The sequence below is a fragment of the Drosophila simulans genome, chromosome 3R (genome assembly GCF_016746395.2).
Source record: "Drosophila simulans strain w501 chromosome 3R, Prin_Dsim_3.1, whole genome shotgun sequence".
Lineage (NCBI taxonomy): Eukaryota > Metazoa > Arthropoda > Insecta > Diptera > Drosophilidae > Drosophila > Drosophila simulans.
In genome coordinates this window covers 22,628,261-22,646,174 of record NC_052523.2, presented here as the reverse complement: position 1 = coordinate 22,646,174, position 17,914 = coordinate 22,628,261, and the positions used below count along the sequence as shown (strand labels likewise).

The 17,914-nt window shown below is 42.8% G+C and overlaps 3 protein-coding genes across 8 annotated transcripts; 2 read left to right on the top strand and 1 right to left on the bottom strand.

The window, feature by feature from the left end:
• Positions 1 to 4,510: 4,510 nt before the first annotated feature.
• Positions 4,511 to 5,033, top strand: LOC6729737. Its single transcript, XM_016174644.3, has 2 exons — positions 4,511 to 4,601; positions 4,810 to 5,033. The coding sequence occupies exon 2, from the start codon at positions 4,822 to 4,824 to the stop codon at positions 5,005 to 5,007; it is 186 nt and encodes a 61-aa protein (XP_016036398.1). The 5' UTR covers positions 4,511 to 4,601; positions 4,810 to 4,821; the 3' UTR covers positions 5,008 to 5,033.
• A 96-nt stretch (positions 5,034 to 5,129) lies between these two features.
• LOC6729736 lies at positions 5,130 to 5,636 on the top strand. Of its 2 annotated transcripts, none has more exons than XM_016174645.3 (2): positions 5,130 to 5,253; positions 5,311 to 5,636. In XM_016174645.3, exon 2 carries the CDS (start codon positions 5,334 to 5,336, stop codon positions 5,520 to 5,522), a length of 189 nt encoding a protein of 62 aa, XP_016036397.1. In that variant the 5' UTR covers positions 5,130 to 5,253; positions 5,311 to 5,333; the 3' UTR covers positions 5,523 to 5,636. The 2 variants fall into 2 exon arrangements, with proteins under 2 accessions (XP_016036397.1, XP_039150945.1); XM_039295011.2 differs by having other exon boundaries at positions 5,186 to 5,253; positions 5,306 to 5,636.
• Positions 5,637 to 14,523: 8,887 nt separating this feature from the next.
• LOC6729735 (fructose-bisphosphate aldolase) lies at positions 14,524 to 16,688 on the bottom strand. 5 transcript variants are annotated; one of them, XR_006541898.1, is made up of 4 exons: positions 15,773 to 16,688; positions 15,514 to 15,713; positions 14,764 to 15,451; positions 14,524 to 14,716 (listed from the first exon to the last, which is right to left on the bottom strand). XR_006541898.1 is itself a non-coding variant. In XM_016177576.3 (3 exons), the coding sequence occupies exons 1-3, from the start codon at positions 16,569 to 16,571 to the stop codon at positions 15,356 to 15,358; spliced, it is 1,095 nt and encodes a 364-aa protein (XP_016036395.1). In that variant the 5' UTR covers positions 16,572 to 16,688; the 3' UTR covers positions 14,524 to 15,355. The 5 variants fall into 5 exon arrangements, 1 of the variants encoding a protein (XP_016036395.1); XR_006541896.1 differs by having other exon boundaries at positions 14,524 to 14,702; XR_006541899.1 differs by having other exon boundaries at positions 14,769 to 15,451.
• Positions 16,689 to 17,914: the final 1,226 nt, after the last annotated feature.

Below are 17,914 nucleotides of genomic sequence, written 5' to 3'. Positions count from 1 at the left end.
TTTTATGCAGGAAAAAACCCAGCCAATTGGTGGAGCAAAAAAAAGGGAGACCAAAAACAAGTCCCACTGCGGTTATCGCCATGACAGCTGTCAATCTCGGCCAGAAAAAGTGCAGTGAACGAGAAAGTTTTTTCCATTCCCCCAATTGCATCCAGGCGACGACTTTAATTGTGCCAGGCTTTCAATTAGCAGAACAAGTGATTTTATAGCGCCCTCGACTTCGGCGGCCACTTAAATTGCAACTCGAGTTCGGGCAGGTAAAAGTCTTACTTGCCTCCGGGTGTTGGCCCAGAAATTAAGCAGCCGTAAATGGCAAAAAGGACAATTACTTTATTTGCGCACTCAATTTATGCTGATTTATGGAGGGAACAATGCTCAATACGACTGCGAACCAAACCATACCCATCGCGTCCATCCCAAATGTTAATTGCACTAAAATGCAGATTGTAAATGCACACAGAAAATAATATACGCACTTAAAACTTCAAAGAAAAATATTTGTCACATATAAAACACACTGTTGAATACTTGAGTCTAGTTATTATTATCGTTAGCCTCTTATTTATAGTATACAATAATATTTACTTTTATAAGTACAAGAATCTCCAGAGTATTTTGTAAAAGCTGGAGTTAGGCTATTTTCTGAATTTCGAACTCGGTTTTTTTGAGTGTTATAAATATTTACTTTGCATATATCCGCGCATGTATCTGAGGTCCAGTTTGGGGCAGACCTTGGCTGCATTTTGACTGCCAGCCGGCGAAAGATAAACAGCGACAGTTTTTCTACCCGATAAAGGGAATGGCCGTGGAGATGGAGAGGGTGCGAATGGGGTGGTGGGCCGGGAACCTTGTTGCCTTGTCTGCCAAACTCATTAAAACGAATCTTTTTTAATGGCCAAAAGTTTGCCTGGTTGCTGCCATAATCAGTTAAATTAAGGCCATGGCAGCTGAAAACTGTTTGCTGCCTGCCAATGTCGTTAGCGTTGGTCCACAAAAAATCCTGGCAGACATAAAGAGCGCTGCTAAAAAGTTATAGAACTATGTCACTGATTTTATTTGTATCTATTGATTGCTTCAAAATAACCATTAGCAAAGACAGCAAAGTGTGTAAACCAAAAACTTCCTTTATATTCCAATTTGTTTTATAAATTTTCTTAAATATTTTTTGTTAATTATCTCAAGTAGTAGAGGATAAATATCTTGCATAAACAATTTTGCTGTTAATTTTTAACATCCAATTTCTTGCCCAAGTTTCGTGCCTTTATTCCTTTATCCGTTTATTCTTCCGTTTCCAGAAGGAAGGAAATCTCATTGGGAATTCAATATTCGGAGGCAGTGGCTTAAAGGCGACAACTTGTGTGTCAAACGCGCAGAGGCAACGCGAGCAGCGACTAACAACTTACTTAAGCCAACTGCAGGAGAAACACTCCTCGCACAAGAAGGCGATAGATGACGCAGGCACTGCCATATTCCATGTCACACTCTAAAACTCTAAAAGGCCGAAAAGGCAGCTCCACCACTGCCAGCTCCATTGCCAGCAGTCCCACATAAACGTGCTCCGTCGGCTGGAGAGTGTTTTGGGTCCTCCGATGCCCCGACTACCTCCCTCTTACCACTGAATACCCCTGAAAATCCCTGCACGTGGCCAACGGGCTGGCCTGCACTCTTGTGCACTAATTACGAAAACTCAGCACGTTTTGCCATCGCATGGCTCAGCTTTTGGCCCGGTTGTCTGGCAGTTTGGCTGCTGCCTGCTGCCTGTTGGCTGTTGGCTGTTTTGGCCTGGCCGCCTAGTTGCCTTGTTGCCCGAGTGGTTAAATGCTGTGCGGAGCTGTGCTGCAGTAATAGCAGCAACATGCAACGCGACAGTTGCCTACACCCAGGGGAACTGCTCAAAACACAGGGAAAAATCACAAAGGAAAGGTAAGGATAGTATCCTGTGAGGATTTCAGAAGAGTACGCCACTTCCGAGGCAATAATTTTGAAGTTTGCGAACTGAACAAGTTCAATTTCGTTGAAAATCGAACATTTCTTGAAGCGTTTATTAACTATTAAAATTTATGTATTCTTATTAATATGTTTCACCATTATTTCTCATTGTGTAATAACGGCAGCAGAGTGCGGCGGTGGTGGCGGTGCTCCTGCAAAAGTTAAAAACATTGCGGCAAGCAATAAAATCAACATTGGTTTCGGTTTTGGCTTTGACTCTGCCCCAGCGGAGTCCTTCACTTACCGCCTCGCCCCCTCATCGCCTCCACCGCCCGGAGGCCCGCTGTGTAACTGTATTACTGATGAGCTTCAAAATGTGCTTGGCGTGCCACAATTTTACCAAAGTCAATGTCTGAGGTTGCCACCGCAGCAGCTGGGCGGAAAAAGCCGCCCGGCATAAGCAGCGGGTTAAGGGCTAAAAACCAAACTGAGCTGTTCGTGGCTGCAGTAATGAGAAATGCAGCTCAGTTTACCACGGCCAACAAAAGCGGTCTGCAAATATGATTGCTAAGATTTAAGACAAAACTAAACCGAACGTAGTGTATTAGATTTTTAACAAATAGTGCGTTGTGTGTAGTTTGGAATCCTTCAGCACTTTTATACAACCCATTTCGAGATTTAAGGTTTCGCATACATATTGTGTATACCTAAATTGGGCAAATCTTGACACCCTTATATAGTGATACCTTTAGCGCTCAAACGAATCTGAGGTTTGGTCAACTACATATTTGCAATCTTTACGTCGGCAACATGGCTATAAAAATAAATTACACACAGCTTAAAACTTATGTGAGGTAGGAAGAAAAATGGCTTATAGACGCGCAGTGCAACCAAAAAAGCAGCTCACCGAATTGAGAGGTATAACAAAATGACCAATCGACCTCGGGCACCAACGGAGGAAATATCCCGGGGAAGTTGGAGTGATGAACGTTATTGCTCTTTTGCTGGCTGCTCAATCGAAGTGATTCGCCCACACACACACATACAGCACACAGCACACACATCAATTCACAATCGTGGGGGTGGGGATACGGTGGGTGGGTAACGGCAAAGGTAAAGCTTCAAGCCGACAATGAAGACATTAACATGACCAACGACAACAGCCAACGACAAAACTCTCCGTGCCCCATAGCTCATCACATTAATCTTCTTAATACGCCCATCAATAATTCAAAGCCAAAGGCATGACCAACTGGACAAAATCGACCAGCTAAAAGTCCGAAACCCCAAAAACCCGAAACCCCAACAACTTGGCCGAGTGAAGAAGTCGCCTTCGACACGCAACCATATATATCGAACATATCCGAGTGTTGAGTGAATTATGAGCCACTACACACGCTCCAACTTCTTCGATTCTTTTCGCCTGAAGTGCCTCCTTCGGAAACAGTTTGTCGTCCATCACATGCAAACTATGGAGTAAAATATTTAGCTCTTGCCTCGCCTGACACTGAAACTTTATGGCTCGTTGGCATTTGATTTACGCCACAAATCTGTTCGGAATCGGGGAAAACCCAGATTCTGTACATAATTGTTTCAAGTGCTCATAAGTGCTGATAAAGGTTGGAACACACAAATGCCAAAATACTGATTAATTATTCAGGTATCAGCTAGTATAGGCTCGACTTCAACTTTTTACGCACCGAAAAAGTGTTTGGAAAACCCCATGTTCTATAAAAAACACAGGTCAATTTAATTTGACAACTGATAAGTATTTAATTTTAGTCGCATCTGCCACATATTAGATTATGATTGTTTATTTATATTCCATGCTGGTGCTTTCATTCACTAGCAATAATCTCTTGTTTATGAAACATGAAAAAATTATATAAAATAATTAGTATCTAATCTAGACCACTATATAAATTCAGAAGCTGGATATTTAAAAGGGTTCCCCATGTGGTTGTGGTCTTTAAAAATATTCAATGTCATCAACTCATAAATCGACTTTCTTTCACTGCACTTTTTGCACCCACATTTCGCATCTTGCAACCAACTATCGAAAATTGCGACCGTAATTGTATATGAATGACATATGCTGAACGCACAAAAGCGCTGGAGAGCTGCCGTGCTGCCCATTGTGCTACTGCAACTGACAGGCAGGCAGGCGCCCCCAATCCCAAACCCAATCCCAATCCTGGGGTCCATTGTTGGGCCTGGACAATGCCGAAAGTGCCACTGGCTTTGGCTCCTCGCCTGGCTTCACCTTGCACCACCTGGCCCCACCTGTTCTCTCGACAATTTGACGTCAGCTGCCTCATGCGGAATTTTTCTGTTGCCATTCGACATGGTCATCTCGCCATCGCCGGTTTTTCACGCCTACTTCAGAGCCCAGTCGACTGCAGTCGACCCCACGCAAATGCCCTTTGTTCTTGCTCGACTTTCTCCTGAATTGTTGCCCGCTTCCTTTTGCTGATGAAGATAGGCATCCAGCGGGCCACATGTGTCAAGCCTTCGCTGCTCCTTATCGGCGCCAGCTTAAATGTCACTAATTGGGTCAAAGGTTCGTCATGTATGCGATAGAGGCCCGAAATGTATGATTCCGTGGGTATAAAAGCAGCAGCCGCCTGCGAGGAATTTTAGTTTGCTAATCTACAAAGCGAAGACAGAAAGAAGTAAGTGATCGGAAGAGCTTCAACCAGCCTAGAATTTTCAAAGCTTTTTCTTTGATGTTTTGATGAATATAAATTGAGTCAAAAAAACAGAATTTCCTACACTTAACTCCTTGATTGATTATCAAACAAATTGAATCACTTCTGTTATCATCGTCTATAAAGTATTACTTAATAATTTCTTTTAATAAATATGTGTATTGACTTGCAGCCTGCAACCAACATGAACTTCTCGTGGCTCACCATCTTCATCTTGGCCCTCATCGCCATGACTGTTTCGGCCAAGAGCTGCCCTGCCCCATTCAAGAAGGACGGTAACAAGTGCACCGCAAAGCGCACCATCCGCGGAGAGTGCCCACAAAACTCCCAATACCAACCAAGCATCAATCTGTGTGTGTACAAAAACTAAATAAATAAAAAACATTATCAGGAAAAGTGATCGAATACATTTAAAACAATTTGAAAACAAATCTGCTTTGTTTAGCTGCTTATCAGCTGCTAGTGTTATCGTAGATCGGCTGCCTGTCATAAGTTTGAATCAGTAGAACTAGACCAAGGTCGAGTGGATGGAATCACTAGCTCGGCACATCTGTTGGTATATAAGACCCATCTCAGTTGCATCACTTAAAATAGTTGCATTTTCTAGTTGCCCAAGGTGAGTTGAGGCTGCCTAGTATTCCAATTCAAACTACGGATTTTCTTTCAAGTGCAGAACTCGAAAAGGATTTTATAAACATGCTTTTGAAATGCACTTGGCTCTTGGTTTTGGTCCTGTCCGTGATGGCAGGTGCCTTTGCCAGCAGCGGATGTCCTGCAGGATATAGTGCCGAGAACAATCGGTGCACCATCGAGCGTCCTGTTCACGGCTCCTGTCCCCCCGGATCCTCCTACAGCCTGAACATTAACAAGTGCGTCCACTCTTAAGGATCTCGTCGAATGAACCATCCATTGAAAATACCAATATCTTAGATAAGTGAAAACAAAAGTGTAGAATTGCAAACAATAATGTGATGAATTAAAAAAAAAAATGATCGCGGATATACCTTTTGCCAGTTAACATCTCAGGTTTTCAACTTTCGCCTTTAAGCGAGTGCAGTTTTCGAATCAAGCTCACTTTGGGCCAATTACAGTTGGCTTTTTGTGCCGGCCATGGGAAGTTCAACAAGTGTTGAAGCTAAACGGACATGAGTGAGGTCCAAAACTGATGAGGCTGAATGGTGATGATGATGGCGAGTGACGCCGTCGCCAGGCGGGCACGTTGTCCATTAGTTTATTACCATGTAATTGACTCAACGCTTGTCAGCCGTCAGCGGCGATGGCTCCTGCGGCTTTAATGTGCTGCATTTAATGCCCAGGCCAAAACACCAGCGACAGCGCATCAAAGTCAAAGCGGTCCGTCTGTTTGTCTGTCTGTGCAACAGTCAGATCGGAGTACTATATGTGTTGTATATGTATATGCCTGTCTATCTCAGCCCGTTTGTGATTAGCTTGATTGGCCCGCTGCCTGTCCGCACCTTTGGCCTCCTGCTTATCGGGGGCCTCTGTGTTTCGTAAGAGTCGCCTTCGGATTGAATCGTCTCACAATCGCCTCAACACCGCCTGCTATAAAATTCATTAAAAACTTTGCTCACCCCACAAACTCTGCCTTAAAACGCCCAAAAAACGTTGGCGAAGACATAAAAACGTAGAAAACATTTAACAGTGGCAAAAACTTTGGCAAGTCCAAGCTGTCGACAGGATGTGCAGCAAACCCAATTGCATATGCCAATGTAACAAAGTTTTCAACAGCAAAATGTCCCACGCCCCACCAGTGTTGGCACTTCTAAGGCCTCGGGGATCTTTGATTGTGCGAAAATGCGTCGGTAATTCTGGCTAAAGTCAATAATCGTATTCAATTATTACTGACAATCAACAACTATTCTGGTTGCCATACTCATAAATATATTTGCATATTTATTTACATTTTGAAACAGATATTTTAGCTAGGTAAGACATTAAAAAAGGAAATCGAAAAAGTAGCAAAGTAACTGCAATGCGGCAGTACTAATAAAATAAATGTTTTAGGAAAGTTTTTAAGAGAAACAAAATTGAAAAATTAAAAAAAAAATAAATGGTATTGAGATTTAAACAGGCATGGCCAAGTAGTCAGCACTAAAGCCGCTGCGCGTCCATAAACTAAACGTCCTTGTCACTGGGGCTTGTAAATTTCTATGACTTGCATAAAAAAGGGCTCTCCCCAGAATGCCTTCCGCTGCTTTGGGTTTCCTTTTTGGTCTAAAAGTTTCCTGTAGCAAAAGTCGTCCAGCCGGACAGCGGACAACGGCAGGAAATAAGGAAATGTCCTCAGTCGTATTTGCAGCCTTGGCAGCGACATTTATCAGTCAGTTGTTGCCATGTCCTTTGGGCCGATGGCCAGGAGTTTGAGGTGCAGTTGCAGGTTGGACTGGGTTGGGCGGCAGCGTTTTAAGGTTTTCTTGTTGGACAATTTTCAAAAGAAGTCTCAAGTGCCTGCCGCCCGGAGCACTTGCAGCTGACAGCAATCGCTGCAGTTTGTTGCAGTGGTCGCAAGCTCTTCCATTCGCTATATCTGCTATATGTATAGCATATCTGGTATCTGGTATCTCTGCTCTTCGGGGCTGCCTGAAAAGTTGCGTCGGCAAACTCTCGCGCAAATATGATGAACGTAAGCAGTAAAGTTCTGGCCAACTGATAGCCGAACGCCGCTACTCGGCCATCTTATAAACACAAGCTGGCCCTAAAAAACTTTCGCAGCCCAGCAAGGGGGACTTTCCTCTGGTGACGGCTCAACTTTATGGGCGGCCACATAGTTGCGGCCTGGCTGCATTTCAAGAATGCTCCTGCCCGAGCACACGGTGGAAAATGGAGTGCACCTGTTTCAAATTTGAACTCGAACTTATACCAACACCTTACGTAAGCCATATATGAGTCTGAGTGTAACTGGAATATATTTAACGAGCTTCCAACATGCTGACAATGTGAAATGGAACCATATTTTTCTCTGTGTGCACTTCTTGCCGGTACTTTTCTTATCTCATTGGGGCATTGTCTACCCTCCTGCCACCGCCCATTGGTAAAAACGAAAGTGTGGCCATAATTTTTGGGCTGGTCCTTGCTCTCTGGTGTGTTGCTGTTGTGGTCGGCATTCCTTGGTTTCTGGCTAAAACTTTCCCGTTATTGATGCTGCTGCTGCTGTTGGCCGAAAAGAAGTGCTGACGAGGCATACCAACGGCGCCTCAAGAACGGAGGCTACTTTTCAGATAGTTTAAATGCACTTTTACAGGCTTTTTATGACGTCAACCCGTCGTAATTGTTCGGCGTATGAAGTGAAAATGAATGCTACGCAGACTTCTGTAATTACTGCAACACTATGCTAATGAGTTGCTAACATTGAAATACATCACTTGTAAATCGTTTCACTTTTCAAATTTAATAATCCGCTAAAATACCTAAATCGCTAGGAAATTCCATTCAATTTGCCTGTTTACTATTACTTTTAATCAGTTATTAAAATCGTTTGCTTATCAACATATTTGCTAATTCGCTGTTTACACGGCTTAATTCGCGTGTAAAATAATCTGTGTGGTAAACGCCATATTTGTTGTAAATTAGAAAATTACTTTTGTTATTTAGTTTGAATGTTTTCTGACATAAGGGATTACATTGACTGAGTTGTTGAATCAGTAGGCGAATGGTTTATTTCTGACTAATTTTGTCTATTAGGTGTAATTGATTATTAATAGATTGAGAAAATGCTTATTTTTTATTTCTTAGTCACAATAAAAGCATTTTGTAGGACAGTGTTGTACCCGGGTATAACCAAGTATTTTTGTAACCCTTTCGGCCTTGTGTGTCTGCTAGTCTTGTGCGTGCTCGCAACTTTTATCCAAAAACTAAAAACAAGATGGCGGTTTCCGGTCTGTCCTTGTGTGTGTGAGCCCCATAGGCATAAAAACTTTAATTTGAGTTATTTGCATGAGTAGTACTCATAGTTGAAATTATAATATAATTCCAGCAGCAGGGCAAAAACAAAAACTTTATCAGTGACAAGGGGACACAAAATTTCGGGGAGGCTGGGAATTATCTGCCGTCTCCCTCGCTCTGCGCTGTCTTTGTCCCACTCCCCCTTATGCTCTATTTATCTGCCTGAAATGCTTTTAATGTGAAACTTCAAACCGTAAAACGAAAACTAAATCGGGAGTTGGAACATATGCTCCATGAATGCAAAAGCGATGTCAATGCATGTGGCTCAGTGTGTTTTTGTGGGCGTAAATTCGGGCATACGGTTGCGTTTGTGTGAGTGCATACGTACGAGTGTGCGGTTTTGTGGGCCAAAGTTTTGTTAGCCAACAAGAACAGCCAGACGAATAAGCGCAGCGGTAAAATTTGCCAACTGCGCGACGCAAATATTCGCCGGATGAATATTGAAGCGCAGCACTTTCCAGCACCTGAACTTAGTTGGCGGAAAATATCGGAGTTGTCTGTCATCAACTTGGCCAATGACAGGAACTTAATCGCCAGCGCAGAACTCCTCCACTTTAATTTTAAGTTCCCCTGGGATGATCCTAAAGGGATCTATTTTTAATAAACTAGAATTTAATAGAATCCCAATAAGCAGACCATTTGTATTTGCGATTCAATGCTATTATCCCTTCTCTGCTGTGAATGAGTTACAAGTTATTATCGTGCTTATCTTTGAGTCAATATTTTTATTACGTTTACACCTCTAAAGCTGCAACCAGTCCATCCCATTTTCAGACATTGTCCGTGCAATTACATAATTCTGTAATGGTCCGACGTTGAGCTAGAAATGTGCATATCAACCCTGCCCTCCAACCCTTTTTCAAGGTTATCATGGTCTCCAGCGAGACAAAGTAGCCTTTTCCTTTGGTCAAGTTGGACCCTAATCCGGCAAATCACCAGCAGCTGGCTTTTAATTGCTTTTCTGTTATTTTATTATTGCTGCAGCTTGCTGCACTTCAAATTTCTTCATCGCTGGCTTTTGGCTCTCTTTTCGTTTCCCCCTTTTTTTCGCACACTTTTATAGAAACTTATTTTAGCTTAAGTTTTTATCTTTATTTCTTGCTCGACGGACTAAAAAACAAATAAGAAAGTCGTATAACTAAAAAAAACGAGTGGCAAGGCGAAAGGCAAAACTTTTTATTTGCTGTGACAAATTTTTAGCAGATAAAGCTCAGGGAAACTTCGGAGCACGGGCTTGTGGCCAAAATAAATTTTGGCATGCAGGTCCCAGCCAAGTCGTTTCACCCACCTTTCATTTCACCTTCCAGGAAATGTTCGGAGCAGCGTTAACGCTAAATTAAGAAATTTTTGGCAGAACTAATGTCCCGCATTAGTCAAATGTCAAAATTGTTTGCCACGGACCAGAAGGTTTGGTTTTGGCCTGCTCTCGATAGGAGTCTTGAAAATAATTTCAGAAGTAGTCATACCCCGGAAATATGAACACTGGTCAAAAGCGATTTAGCACAAATATTTTATTTTATAAATACAAGTTTTTTGTTTTATTATTAGTATTAAAGTATTAATGAATATTAATACTTTTCTTAGTTCTTAATATTCAGATTATAATCCCTATATTTCCAAATTGATTTATCTCTTTATTTCCCAACTAACTTTTCTAAGTGTTGTGAACAGGTAGAATAATTCTTTTTTATCGTGGTCTTATGAGCTTTGATGGGCATTGCGCATACGCCCAGAGGTTCGCCTGCAAAAGCAGCGTAATACCGGAAGTTTGCAAGGAAGCGACTATATTGTTAGCATTAAAAGGAGTCAGGACTGGAGGACGAAGGGGAACAGGGTAATTGTAATTGTAGCCATCAACTGGCAATTGAAAAACCACACCGACGGGCAGCAACCGCAAAATGTCATGAGTTATGAGCCAGAGCAATCGTGTCGGCTTTGTCATTTGGCTAATTGTGGCTCTGGGCCACTTTTAATGCTATATTTTCTATTTCGGTTGTCTCCCCCCGGCCAACATGTCAGACATTAAATTTGTTGCAATTAATTAAGACCACAACTATCATATTACAGAAGATGGTAACATCACCGCAGCGCCCTCCAGCGGCCTTTTGTGTTTTGTGCTTTCCGTTTGTCACTTGATTTATATTACACTAATTGATTTATTGACAGATTCCTTTGGCCACGTCTGTAGTTTGTCGGCCATTTAAGGCGCCACCTTTTGCACATGGCTCTCCGCTCCTTATTTGATTAACGTTCGATTTTCACAATTTATGAAACTTCATTAAAGAGCGCGAAATACGCGGCGCGTCGCCACGTTCCTGCCACAAACGCTGCACGTGCAGCATGCGAAAAATGTTAATAAAGTTTGTTCCTTCCCCCGCGCCTTTCTTTTTCCTCCACCACCTTTCCCTATCCATTTTCTTATTTTTCCACCCACTTTTCACGCAGGCACGCATTTTGCGATGCCTGCGACGTCGCCATCTTCATCACTGCCGCCATTTTTCATTCGAAATTGAATTCATTTGCTGTGCCCCCTATATATACACATACTAAAATATATATACATACACAGGTATCTGCCAGCATTTGCGAACGTGTTTCCTTGTATTTTATTTATGTTTTAATTTTGGTAAATTTTATGAATTTGCCGGCGGGTATTTGTGTTTTATTGAGTAGTTGCTCGGGCAGATATAAAAGATGTAAAACATCATTGAATAAAATAAGAGAATATTCAGAATTAGGCCAAAAGCTTTAGAGTTTCTCCTAGCACTTTTCCTGTATACTATCATTAAAGCAAATTGTTGTAGCCATGCTTGGACACACCCACATATTTTGCGGTTATCTCGAGACCGACTGAATGATGCAACAACTGTCCAAGATGGTTTTCTGTATAGGCTTCATTTCAAAATGCCAGTAAACATTATTTAAATTGCAGATTTTTCTCATTGAATTTGTCGAAATAGCTTGGGTGTATAATTTATTTTTGTTTCTTTCGACGACCAGGCACATACAATACCTCTGAAAAATTGCATAAAATTTGCAACAAAAAGATTTACTTTTTTTAAGTATTGTTTTTAGTTTTGGCCTGTTGGCCTGTCAACATGCTTTGCCTATGCATGTCTGAAAGCCTGTCCGTCAGCCGAAATAAAAAGAGTTTTGTGTCGGCAGTATTTGTCAGAAATGTCGTACGATTGTCAAGCAGACGACACAAGTTGTGAGGCATCTTGTGGGGCATTGACAGAACCCGCCAAGAAATGAGACTCCTGAAGTCTCAAAAAAAAGATACTCAGCTAAAAGTCTAGCTTTAACTTTATGCAATACGAAAAGTCACCTGCATTTGCATAAAGGAAAGGTAACCAAATGTAACGAGTGACAGACAAACGAGCCTACACCTGACCAGCTCTTGAGCCACTGCCAGCGACACGCCTTTGTATATGTCGTGTATGTCGTATATGCCGTATATATACGTATATATATTTATAAACGCTGGCGAACTGACCGTCCATTCAATGGCCAAAAAGTTTACTTAGCCAACATTTGGCAGCGCTGCTGCGTTTCCCTCTTTATTCACTTTTTTTTTCCTCAGCTAAACGTTTTCGAATTGACATTTTGACATTTTGGCATAGCAAATTTCGATTCAGTGCCCGGGGGCGGCGACGTCAGTAGCGTTTCGGCCTGTCCTGGCCAGGAAGCTGCATATGGTGACAGCTGAACAAGCGCGTTGATGGCCCACAGCCTCCAGCAGGAAGGGATGTGGAGGCCGAGAAGCAAGGCGAATCATTTGCATACGACGCAGCCAGTGGGTCACTTTAATGTTGATCTCCTGCTTTATAATCATGATGGCAGTGAAAGCGCTGGTCAGATGGTTAGGTAAGCGAAAGGAACACAAAACTTAATCCTTAATATGGGGGAGTTTCTTTACTGCTAATAATCATCACCGATTAATAAATAATTAAAGAACAATATATTTATATAGCTCAGTGTTTGGTTAAATATCAATGCGTTTTTGTATTTTCATGAGAGCAACAAATTTCCAAACTGATGTCCCGACCAGTGGAGCCTTACCAATTTAACTAGCCAGATTGAACTTTGGCCAGACCAAAACAGGCGTCATTAAGTCATGTGAGAAATGGAGACAACTGTACGTGATTCTGTTGGTGGCATGGCCAAAATTAGCATTTTAAACACCTCTTACTTTTGGCCTGATGATGTGGCGCACATGGAAAGCGAAACCAAAAGCGAAACTGTCCCGCTTTTGTGGATGCTTGGCTTTTTAGCTGGCCAACAGCACCACCTCCAACAACAACAGCACAACCGGGTAGGTATTCTGGCCATTCGTCCTGCCATCTGCCAAGTCGACGCGTGTGCCTCCATTTATGGCCGGGCGAGTTGGCAACATTTTGGCTATCAGCAGACAACCAAATCGAAATCGAAGTCGGACGAGGGAGACTTTTGGCTTCCTCACTTTATATGGCCAGGTCGAAACTTTCAATTAACACAAGTCGCATCCTCAGTCAAAGCGTTCGTTTTTCACGCTCCATGACCAATTTTGGATTCGATTTCGGCCTGGCCAGCAAAGCGAAGAAAATACCCGGCCACATTAATTGCCGAACGGTACAGGATTTGTGCGGTCTGCGTTATTAACACCAAATTAATCAAAACAAGCGTTTGACAGCTGAGTGATTTGTGCGCGGTCCGTCCGAAGTTGTGAATTAAACTTTGGCGCCACAGCCCCGTCGACTTAGTTTGGCTTGGCCTGGCCTAGCTTGGTTTGGATTTTTCTAATTATGCCGCCGCCAGGCTGGCAAAGGCCGCCTGGGCCCACTCCCACTTCCCAGACCCGCACACTCGTTTATGGCCAACAGCGGTTGGCGGTTGGCAAGTGGAAATCTCGTTAAAGACCAACTCAAATCGGGTTCGATGCCGGTCGGCTATTTGCCTTTGATCTTTGGCGACTGTGGAAGCCTCTAACAAACGCGTGCCGCCGGCAATGAGCAACATTTTGCAGTGGCGATCATGGCTGTCGTGTATTAAACTGTACAGTGGTAGTGAAAAAAATATTCTACATTTGTATGCTAATGAGTACCTAACACTTTATATGCATGGAAAGAAAATGAAATATCAAAGTGGTTTCAAAACATCAAATCTTAAGACATAAATTTACAAGCAATTTTAATTTCTTTTAAAAAGCTTTACATATATAGTGATTTATATAGTGAAGCCCATCCTTCGTAAAAAGTAGTTCGCAATTTGCTAAGTGGCAGCAGTATTTCCCATGCCACTTTAGCGCCTGGCACGCCCATAAATCTTCAGCGGCAAATTGAAACCGCTGATTGAGTAAGTGAATGAGAGAATGAATGAGTGATTGAATAGGCGGCCAAACCGAGTAACTGATTGTGAGCGACTGAGCGGCGAAGAGCGATGCATGTGATTAAAAAAACGCTGCCATAATTTGGCTTTAATTGGCTTGACGCGTCGCGTGCTGCCGTCGCTATAGTCGAGTGGCTATGGCTATATAGCCGCCGCTTTATAGCCTGGAATCGAGCGGAACTCGGTGGGTGTTGTGTGCCACATATTAAGCAAACATGAGCATAATGGCAATTTACACACATGCACAACCGGCGAATACACTCGCAGCTGTATACGTATTCGCGGGGCCCAATTAACATGACATGTCGTACGCGTTGGCCTGATTGGGACTCAGAATTAAATTCGAGTGCGGGCGAGGGGAGGTGTTGGATCACGGGGATTCAATCCCGCGGCTCTGGGATACACGGCGATTGCATTAACGGCAAACCTACGCTACAATCTGCAGGTGAAACGACACAACTTTAAAGAGGAACTGGGTAACCAAGGACTTCATGCGGAAGGATGTAGCAACTTTTAATGTACTATGTGTTAAAAAATATTAAAAACCAAACCAAAATATATTGTAAGTAAACCTAAAATATTTTATTTAATTGTATTGAATTTCTATATTAACTCTTATTTTCCCCAAGTACATTTGAGTCCTTACACTCGGAAGGCAATGTGGCGGCTGGTTGCTTGTTTTAAAATACTGCGCGTGACAACTGGGAGGAGCTGACTTTGCAGCGAAAGGCGAGGCTATAAGTTAGTGGCTGCTTTAATTTTAATTATTGCGATTTGCGTGCAACCCCCTTCTCACCTTACCATGATTCCTGGTGGCAGTCTGACTAATTTGCCAACAACATGACACCGACTTGAGCGGCTCGGAACCGCCTGATTAAGTCGAAACACTCAACCCGGGCTTGCCGATGTTGTTGCTGCTGCTTTTGTTGATGTTGCTGCTGTTGCCGCTGTTGCCGCTGCTGCTGCTGTTGCTCTTGTTGCCGTTGCTGTTGCACATGGCAAACGTTTTGGTTTTTGGCATGCGCCTGCGTTAATTAAGCTGCTGCGTAGCTGGAGCTCTGAACGCAGCTGCGTGTCGCGCGGTCGTCTGGTAATCTCCGCGGATTAAGCCGACACTTCGCTCCAAGAGTCATGTTGCTCTTTGCAGGCTTGTTAACCATATTTCGACTTGTTCGCCCCGACTGGCTGGCATCACATAAACGGCCTGCGGTCAAGTGGTGTCCAGAAGTCACCAAGGAGAACTTTACTCGCTAGTAATTCCAGAATACCAATCCCACGTTGCGACGAACACAAAAATTAAAATTGTCCAAACTAATTAATTGTTACTCTACAAAGATCGAAAGTGGTTCCATTAAGTTTAATTTTGATTATTTAACTGATATTTTTCCTTAGAATTCGACGGCTTCTTGAATGAGTCTTTCAGTGGCCGCTGAACTTTCCACAGAGCCAATTACATATTTTCCAATGCTTGCCAGACCATTGGCCTAAAATATTGTTAAAAGAATAGATGAGTTTTAAGGTTATATTCTTTATAATTTATACTAACCCTGCATCGCTTGATGAGTTCATTTTGAGCATGGGTGATCTGCTCCTTCTTGCCACCCCAAGTCCTCAATATCGATGTTTGAAGAGCCCGATCAAAGGCAAAGGTCATGGCCCATGGCTTACAAAGCGGAACATTGTTAATTGCATTCAAATGAACCGTGGCCTCTTCCTCTGATTGAGCGCCACCACAAAAAAGTACTCCTGCAGAAAAGGACGCATAGCTGAGGGAAACCCCATATATTAATTACAGGAATCCATACCCATTACGGCCGGAGGAACACTTCGTCTAATGGCGAGAACAGTTGCCACTCCAATATCCGCTGGCGGATGATTTTTGTTGCTCTGCAATCCAGGCATCACCATGCTGGGTTGCAAAAGAGTTCCCTCGAGGAAAACGTGGTGATCACTAAGAGCTTTGTATACTCCAGCCAGGAGAATTTCGTTGACCTTCTGACACCGATCCAAATCATGATCTCCGGTGGCCAGGACCTCGGGACTAATGATGGGTACTAGTCGCTGCGATTGGCAGATGGCTGCATACCGGGCCATGACATTTGCGTTTTCCAAAATGGCCTGCGGCGAAGGAGTATTCTTAGTAATCTTCAGGATGCACCTCCACTTGGCAAAGCTGCAGCCCTCCTTCTTGTACTGGGCACATCGATTGGCCAGATCATCCAGACCCTGGGTGGTGAACTCATCCTCGGAGCCGAAGAGTGGTGAAAAGTGCTTGTCCACCTTGATTCCCGTCAGGATGCCCTTCTTTCTGAGGGCCTCCACGAATGGCAGTCCGTCATCCGTACGCTGATGCAGTGTTTCATGGTAGAATATCACGCCAGATATATTCTCCGCTATCTTCGGATCGGTCGTGAATAGCATTTGGCGGTATAAGCGGCGATTCTCCTCAGTGTTCTCCACACCGATCAGTTGGAACCGCTTGCCCATCACAGCACTGGACTCATCGGCCGCCAGGATTCCCTTTCCAGGAGCCACCAATGCCTTCGATATGCAGATGAGTTCCTCCTGCAGCTCCTTGTTCGGGTAGTAGAAATGCGTAGTCATTGCGGTTTACTTTGAATTTTGACCTCACGAAAGTGATAAACCAGAAAGGATAATTATTTGAATTTTGAATGATTAAAAAAAAGTGAGAGAAAAATCATGGAAGCTAAATATTGCACTGGAATTTTGTATTGAAACGAGATTTAACCCAAAATTATTAGACATTACGCAAAGCATTTATAATTGACCACTTATTTTGATATTTTCTAATCAAGATGCTGAGCTTAGATTTATTGCAATACTTGCCTACTACCTGACCATTTAGCACTTGCCTCCGTCTAATGACATTCTAATTAGACTTTTAATTGCTTTGGCAAAGAGTGGGAGTCAAAAACTTCCAGAGGCAGAGATTTGGGGAAGATTAAGCGCCAGAAAAGAATAAACTTGCCTCACATTAATTATATCTGACCGCACCGACACTTTTCGTTTTATGAGTTTCGCTTCGGACATTTTATGGTCAAAGTTTTGTTAACACAAATTATAAGCGGAAGCTCTGCTGTGTCATAAAAGAGGCAATACAAAGTGGAATAAAAGGTGATGTTTCATTTTGCGGCCCATTTGCGGAGCGTGAATTGAATTTTCCAATTTTCTCTTGCAATTATCTGACAGACTTCGAGGTCCATTCGAAATTCAATTGAACTCGGAGCTCGATCCGACGAATAATTCTAATTGGCGTGGGAAACGCATCGGAGTGCTCCAATAGCTTTAAATGGTTCGCCGGCTAGACAGTTGCCTAATTTTGTGTAAATTATCGCACGAATTATGAGTCTCGTACGTGAAATTCTCCAAAAATAGCCAAGACAGCAAACACATCGAAAAATTAAGTACGATAAATATCAAACAACACGGCCAGCACAGCCACAATTGCATCGCATTTTGGATTGTTGTGTTTTTTTCTCCACCGAACCGATCCGATACGATCCGATCCGACACCGTCATCAATATTCAAGTTTAGATCCCCCAATTAGGCCAGAGGCAAGACGCCGGATCGGCCAGTCCGTCGAGCCTAATCGCAAAGCCAATAAATATGATCAACTGCGAAAATCCTCCACTGCGCTTCGAGCTCAGCCAGCCGAGATGTCTTTGCACCTAATTGAGCGTGGAGCGGCTGAGTCAGCCGGCCAGTAGCCACCAGTTACTTGAAAAGTGGCTTGAAAATTATTAATTGATTATCTATAAACGTTTTAATTGAAAATGGCGAGGAAATTAATTAATAAACCGAAGATTGGGTGCTCTTTGTTGGGAGTGGAATATATCATATAATATGAATACAATATTAATGTTGCAATGAAATTTAAATAGGATTTTAAAGTATGTGTTTTTAACATTACGATCTAGGGTTAGAT

Coding starts and splice junctions, on each gene's coding strand:
- LOC6729737 (XM_016174644.3), top strand. CDS start 4,822: ATGAACTTCTCGTGGCTCACCATCTTCATCTTGGCCCTCATCGCCATG.
- LOC6729736 (XM_016174645.3), top strand. CDS start 5,334: ATGCTTTTGAAATGCACTTGGCTCTTGGTTTTGGTCCTGTCCGTGATG.
- LOC6729735 (XM_016177576.3), bottom strand. CDS start 16,571: ATGACTACGCATTTCTACTACCCGAACAAGGAGCTGCAGGAGGAACTC. Junction 15,714..15,772: donor TGTTCCTCCGGCCGTAATGG/GTATGGATTCCT, acceptor CCTTTTCTGCAG/GAGTACTTTTTTGTGGTGGC. Junction 15,452..15,513: donor AACTCATCAAGCGATGCAGG/GTTAGTATAAAT, acceptor ACAATATTTTAG/GCCAATGGTCTGGCAAGCAT.